The sequence below is a fragment of the Rhagoletis pomonella genome, unplaced genomic scaffold, assembly GCF_013731165.1.
Source record: "Rhagoletis pomonella isolate Grant_MI unplaced genomic scaffold, Rhpom_1.0 Rhpom_scaffold_00002, whole genome shotgun sequence".
Lineage (NCBI taxonomy): Eukaryota > Metazoa > Arthropoda > Insecta > Diptera > Tephritidae > Rhagoletis > Rhagoletis pomonella.
In genome coordinates, this window is record NW_023458556.1 from 24335591 (window position 1) to 24343107 (window position 7517).

Below are 7517 nucleotides of genomic sequence, written 5' to 3' on the forward strand. Positions count from 1 at the left end.
AAAAAAAAATGTTATGTCTTTTTATTCTAAAAACGAAATTGTTTGTTTGGATTCGATGTTTCAGAAATGTCCCGATTTTTGTCCACAGCAATCTGGTCGCCGTTGACCTATAGTTTTGTGAGTATATTGACTAATTCGTGTGTATTGAATTTTTTTGGTTTTTGTCGCTCGGTGTATACTATCAATAAATAAATTGCATAGAATTGTAACAGGGTTGAAATTTTAAAAACTTATAGAATATTACAATTTAAAATCAATCGAACATTTTTACATATCATTTGGTTGAAATGTAAATGCGAATACGTGAGTAATGATCGTGGTTTTGTACGAAAAAAAAAAAACACAAAAAAAGAAAACACAAAAGAAGGCAAAATTATCCATTTCCGACAACTTTCGGGTTGTTGTAAACCAATTTGTTAAAAAAAAAACTAGCGAAATGTAGCCAGCCGATCTCAAATGATGCTCTTGCTAACGAAGAACATTCCAGTTTTACGTCACTAATACTATGTTTGTAAGATATTCTGTACCAAATAAATGCTTAAAAACGAAAAAAGGTGTTGTAACTAACTATTTAGTCAAGGTGCTGTTTTAAAATCACTCATCTCATTTTCCAACATTTTTAATCAATATTTTCAAGATTTGTCACATTCATACCATTTTTCCGTGTTTGTTTAGCTGGGCGCAGCTGCTCCACTGATTGATGGTAATTGAGAGTCCTTCAGTCAGTCAGTCTGTCAGTGCATTACATTGATTGCACTGCACAGTGTGTACGTTTGCGCTGCTGCTGTCAATCAGCCACCGCCAGGACACCCCGTAAACAGTGCAAGCGAGTCTGCCTTCAACCTCAGCAAACAGCTGCATTAGCTGCAGCGAAAATGCGTGCCACACGCGCTTGGCTGTTTGGTAGTTAAATTTAATTGATTTTTGTTTTTGGTTTTTGTTTCCTAGCACAAATTGCGTCGCCTACCAAATTATAAGTATTTGGCCTATTTCTTTTGTATGTATGTATATACCCTTTGCAGTTTTGTAACCAATAAAATATACCGTTGTACAATTGTATAAATATTTGAACGAGTGTATGTGTGCGCGAGCACTTTCCCTTATTTGTTATGAGGACCCTGCCAGCCTACTCAGTGTACTTTTGTTTTTTTTTTTGGGCGAAAGCGTGACCCTGATTTGTCTGACTTTTCGCAGCACAACGTGTGACCGGATTTATTTGTTGGTATTTTTGTGTTGTTTCATATAGTATTTACTTTTTATTCGTTTGGCTTGAAATCTTTTTTTTTCTACTAAATATTTGCTGCGTGCGCAAAATTACTAAAGGCTCAAACGGAATGCGAGTTTATTGCAGGCAGGTGACTGCAATAAGAACAACAGCGAAGAAATTTAATTACATGAACATTTCCTTAGGAGCGTACACAAATACATATGCGCATACATACATACACATAGGCCAACAAAAAATGGCCTTTCAAGGAGCAAACGAGTAGTGTGGAAAATAGGTAGGTATATATGTATATATGTACATATGTATATAGTTGAAAAATGCTAACCATAAAAAAATAAAAGCTAAAGAAATCACTGGCGAAAGGCACACACGCACACAATTGCATACACATGTATGTATGTATGTATGTAAGTAGTAGTAGCTTTCACTTTTATTATTTTTAAAGATTTTCCTTGCTTTTTATTGCTTTTATTTATTTGATTTTTTTTTCACGCGCGACTTTGATACCCAGTCAGCGGATCAAATCCTTTTGAAAACGTCCAACTCGGGCCAAGCTTAAAAAGAAACTGACGACTATTGCAGCTGGCAGCAAGCTATTGTATACATATGTTGCGGAATGCCGTTATGCTCCGACGTGAATAACGGACGACTCAGGCGTTCGATGAGAGTACAAGTGAGCCATAGAAAAATACATTTTGTTTTTTTTTTTTCGTTGCTGCAGCCAACATGTCGTATACGTGTTGCAACTCATTTACACATGAATGGGGCCAGTCAATGGTACATTGTTGAGGGGTGTAAAAAAGCTCAAAAGTTCCTTTAAATTACTATAATGCTCAGGCACACGCACACGGACAAACACACATGTATGTTAGAATGCACTTTTCGAAAAGCCCCGTACAGACATCCATTGCTGTCGCTGTTATTTGCGAAGCTGTTCTACAAATGCTAATTATTACGGTAAGCTTTTTGTGTTGCATCTAAACAAAAAGCTCCTCATACTTTGATACTCGCATATAAATAAGTTTGTATGTAAATATTTATGTATGTATGTAGGTACCGAAGTCGACACCATGCATTTAGTCATTAATATCTACATATTAAGTTTTTTATTGAAAAACTGTTAAATACAAAAGCGTCAGCCAGTGCATAGTAAATATATTTTGCACTCGAATGGAAAGCACATTTTTGCAAGCCACTTCTTTGCGATTTATGCAAATACAGTGAACACTTAGAAGGCTCAACCCACGTCGAAAGTTTGAAGGCTATGACCAGCGGGATATTTATACCGGCTTACGAAAGTTAAAATGAGCAACTGAGAAGCAACACGATTGCGAATACTATTTTGACTATTTTCAGGAGATTCAGAATTTTTCGCAGTTAAGAATGTGTTGGAGAACCAAAGTTTACTAAGGCTTATACAAATGACTTTTATAAGTATGATTTTAAAAATAAAAGTCAGTGACTGATTTATATTGATGACTTTTTTAAATAAAAGTCTTCAATAACTGTTATCTAAAATATATATAATTTAAAAACAAAAAATAACTGTTATTTGCAGATTATTTAGATAAAGATCAAAAATAATTGTTATATTGGATTTATAAAATAAATATCAGAAAAAATCTTATTTAAGGAGTAATTAAATAAAAGTCAAAAAATAATTGTTAAAGAGTGAGTTTTCTAATAAAAGTTGTAACTGTTACGGTCTCTGGAATTTTATAATCTCTTATGTTTTAAGACTTGCACCAAACTATTTTTGAAAAATATTAAGATTTACCTGCGCTTGGCCGATTTGAAAATACCTCCAAAAATTTAGTTATTTTGAATAAAAATTGTTTGTATTTTTAGTATTTAAAAAAAAATACTTCAGGTAACAAAACCATTTAAATTAAAAAAAGATCAGAAAAGTGTTAAAAAAAATTTTAACTCAATCATAATAATAAGATTTTTGATACTGTTCTTGAACTTTTTTCCACTGGTACCTCAAAAGTCTAAATGAGTGTAGTTTTGACCCAGTTATTTAAGTTTTTCTCACACCAATTTTTGAAAACAGTTAAAAAAACAGCAGTTGAAACATTTTGTTTAATATTTTTATGCACATTTTATAAGCTTAAACTGTTTTGTCATCTTAGGGGATGTTTTTTTCAACAACTCACTTAAGAAAATATTTTTATTCATAAAGAACTCCACTTTTGGATTTTTTTTTCAAATCGATTCAGCTCACGTAAATTTTAATATTTTCCGTAATATTTTGGTGGAAGTTTTGAAATGTAATCTCTAGACTTTGTAATCCCGTAACTTTCTTAGTGATGCAGTTTAATGTATGTACATATATAAGTAGCTTTGTATATATGTACATTAGGGTGACTCACCAAAAAAAAATTGCGTTTTTGCCAGCGGAATTATAAAATTTACTATATTTTAAGCATCGGCAGTGGTCAATGCAATTGCAGCTGGGAAGCAGACAGAAAATGGGACAAATAGTTCGAAAACTATGACTTCTATAGATTTTTGTACGGGCTATCCGATGGTACTATGCGTGTTCCAAAACTTTCCCATTTTCATGGTGAAAATTCTGAACGAAAATTTATTTGTAATTTTTCTCAATTATAGTCATTTTTAATATTATTTTAAGTTATATCAGTCGAAAGAACAGGTCTTTTTACATAGAAATCTTGAATAAAACACTGGACTTTTTTTACTTTCCCGAGTTAAAACGCCTATTAGAGAGCGCTAATCTACCAACCGTGCGGATCATAATAATATTGCTATAACTTTGCAACTACTTGATGTTTAAATCTGAAACTTTCGCAAAAACTCCCTTAAATACAACACTACAATACTGTTTAAAAACAAAAAACCAAATTTCAAACCTTATAACACAACTTTTGCGTTTGAAAACAAACACCCTCTTAGTTCTCATAAAAAAAGTTATAAACCTGTAGTTTTATTTTTACTAAGTATTAAGAATTATAGTTAAACCTAAATTCTTTGGAATAGTTTGTAGTTTATTGCGTGAAAATGTCAAATCGATCGATACACAAACGACTGAGACATAACGAGTTAAAATGACAATTTTTTGTTAAAATTATCATCAAGAATCAGTTCAGTCCAATAATAAAATTTCAAACAACGCCACTCTGTAGCCTTATGAAAAGTTTGTACGACCGATCACAGAATGGTGTTGTCTAGCGCCATATCGTCCATAATACTCCATCAAAAAATTTTTGCCGAATTTATGTACAAACATATGTGTCACCGAAAAATGTAAAAAGGTTCGGACAAACAAAAAATTTCGTTTTTCGATATTTTCCTACAAAAAATATTTTAAACTCAGCGGTGTAGCGCAAACTTTTTATTTGTTTGCTTATAAGGTGGTACGGTCTAATATTTGCAATATATTAAATTACTCGTAACTATGTAAATGACACCAAAATGCAGCTGATAAGACATCACCGCACAAACCGCGTACTAACGCATGCATTTGCATATATGTACATACATATGCATGTCCATACATATGTATACTCGTACATATATTGTATACCGTTGGGGACTAGCATTCGATCTAGTAGATTTGATATTTGATCACGTTCAATAGATTGGACCATACTACAAACGAAGGCAAGACATCCAAAGATTTGTCGGCATAGTCGGTGCAACTGAAAGGCCGTTTTAGTATTGTTTCAGCATTCGGTTCCATTGGTTTGCTTTCTTTGGCGCTGTTTAAAGAAAACTGGCTTCAATTTTTTTTTTAAATTGCATTTAAGCGCGATAAGTGCTGCAGTGTGTGTGTGTGTGTGTGTGTGTGGGTGTTTGTGTCTAACGGAATCCATAATCAATAGAAAAGCTTATCGACGATGGCTTGTCCGTATGCAGGAAATGGGTGCGTAGTTGATCGCAGTGCGAGCACGAATTTCTTTAATTTTGTGCGCTTATCACCTCTCTATCCGTTAGATCATTGCATGATGACACCGCACATCCCTTGGGCAGCGATATTGGCATGATCTATGGCGAATACTTAATGCTGGATAAGCTTTTGACTTCACAACGCATGTTATCGGTGGTAGATAATCGGCCTGTACACGATGAACATCTTTTCATTGTTACCCATCAAGGTCAGCTACATACATGTGTATAAATATTTATGTATCTATGTGCATATATGTATGTACATTAGTGCTATGACATTTTTTTAGATTGAAAAGCCCAAAGCTACATAACTTTATGCTTTTTTCTTAACCTAAATAAAATCGGCCGTTTTTTATACTTTAAGTTGACGTATGAACGTCGTTGTGCAATATTAAAAAAATTCAACAAACTTTCCTACAAATTTCGACATTTTTAAAAATTCAAAAAAAAAATAAACCGCAATATTTTGCTATTTGAAACTTGTACTTTATTCTACTGGAATTCAATGCGCTACAAAACTTCGTACTCAGAATCTAAATTATTACGAAAATTTAAAAATTTTTTTTTAATTGTATAAATTTTTAAGGCAGTGTCATTCGATTGGTACATTGTACAGTTTGTGCATTTTTAATATTGGGCTATTGATACAAAATAAAAAAAAATAAAATGGGAAAAAGTTTTTTGTAGTCAAAAGATTGGTACAATACAGCAATCTTCTATTGAAAAATTTCAACAAATTATTTTTCCTGATTGGGATAAAGTAAAATATTTGCGTATTCACACAATTGGGATACGATTTGCACCAAATTTCGGCAAATACCGAATCGTGTGACACTGACTTTAACTTATATAATATTTTATGTTTATCAGTATTTTACTTTTAATCAATCAATGTTGAAATAAAAGTGAAAATAAAAAAATATTTTCTCAATTTTTGTTGTTTGCGCCGGGTATATAAAGTTCTGTTTCGCTTTACTTGTTTTGTTTCGCTTTGTGCTCACAATTATAAGTACGTAGCAGAAAAAAAAAAACTAAACTTGATTATGTACTAATAAAGTAGAACTACAATTATTTTGCGTGTTTGATTTCTGGTACAAAAAAGATGAATTAAATTTTTCTAAGAATCATATGCCGCTGATAATTGTTGGTTTTGGAATCAGCATAGGAGAATCTTTTGTTACGAGTTTAAATAACTCATTAGAAAACGGATTAATTCAGAGCTTCTCAAACTTTGGTATTCTGAATTTAAAATATATTTAGAATAAGTCACAAATTATAAATTCTCTATAAGCTCTCATTAACATATCGTTTTAAATAGCACAATTCAATCCAAGTTAGTACCATCTGCAAGGATGATGTCGATATGTAAATATGTATTTAATAAAAAATAAAATCTGTTTAATATTTCAGCATATGAACTATGGTTCAAGCAGATAATTTTCGAACTCGACTCCATACGGGCAATGTTGAATATTGAGGATCTTGAGGAGTCAAAGACATTGGAAATCTTAAAACGTCTAAATCGCATAGTACTAATACTCAAGGTATACTCGATTAATTCATTGTCTCCTTATCTTTCTTTACTTTATATCTCTTACTCCTCCCCCCGCCCCCCCTTACAGCTGCTGGTCGATCAGGTGCCCATATTAGAGACAATGACACCCCTAGATTTCATGGATTTTCGTACCTACCTCGCACCTGCGTCCGGTTTTCAGAGTTTACAATTTCGGCTGATCGAAAATAAACTTGGCGTCAAGACCGATAAACGTGTTAAATACAATCAAAAATACTCAGAGGCTTTTGGCGATGAACCGGCGGCAATTGACGCTATTGAAAAATCTGAAAACGAACCCTCCATGTTGGATTTAATACAGAAATGGCTTGAGCGGACACCTGGACTTGAAACGGACGGCTTTAATTTCTGGGCTAAGTTCGAGGCGAGTGTTGACAAATTTTTGGCCGAGCAAGTGCGCACAGCTATGGTGAGTTTTAGAAACATTTAATAAGACATACATATGTATGTATGTACGTTTGTATGTATGCATACCCGTATTTCATTTTTGCAGCAAGAACCCATTGAAGCGGCACGCAGCTATCGTCTGATGGACATTGAAAAGCGGCGTGAGGTGTATCGCAGCATTTTCGATCGCAATGTGCACGAGGCATTGGTATCGCGTGGTGATCGCCGTTTCAGCTACAAAGCGCTGCAGGGCGCCATTATGATCACCTTCTATCGCGATGAGCCGCGCTTCAGTCAGCCGCATCAAATGTTGACACTTTTGATGGACATCGATTCACTCATTACGAAGTGGAGATGTAAGAATGAAAAAAATTTTGTTAACACTTTATTGTAATTATGGCTTTCAGATAATCATGT

General features: G+C 33.6%; 1 protein-coding gene across 3 annotated transcripts in view; it reads left to right on the forward strand.

Moving 5' to 3' along the window:
- Positions 1 to 4840: 4840 nt before the first annotated feature.
- Positions 4841 to 7517, forward strand: part of LOC118734595 (tryptophan 2,3-dioxygenase) — a 5631-nt gene continuing 2954 nt past the window's right edge. For 2 of the 3 annotated variants that reach the window (XM_036464303.1, XM_036464302.1), the window contains exons 1-5: positions 4841 to 5114; positions 5186 to 5346; positions 6551 to 6684; positions 6763 to 7122; positions 7207 to 7456. In XM_036464303.1, the coding sequence (XP_036320196.1) occupies positions 5089 to 5114; positions 5186 to 5346; positions 6551 to 6684; positions 6763 to 7122; positions 7207 to 7456 (931 nt within the window). In that variant the 5' untranslated portion in view covers positions 4841 to 5088. The remainder of the gene's footprint in view (positions 5115 to 5185; positions 5347 to 6550; positions 6685 to 6762; positions 7123 to 7206; positions 7457 to 7517) is intronic. The other variant, XM_036464304.1, reaches the window with a different exon arrangement.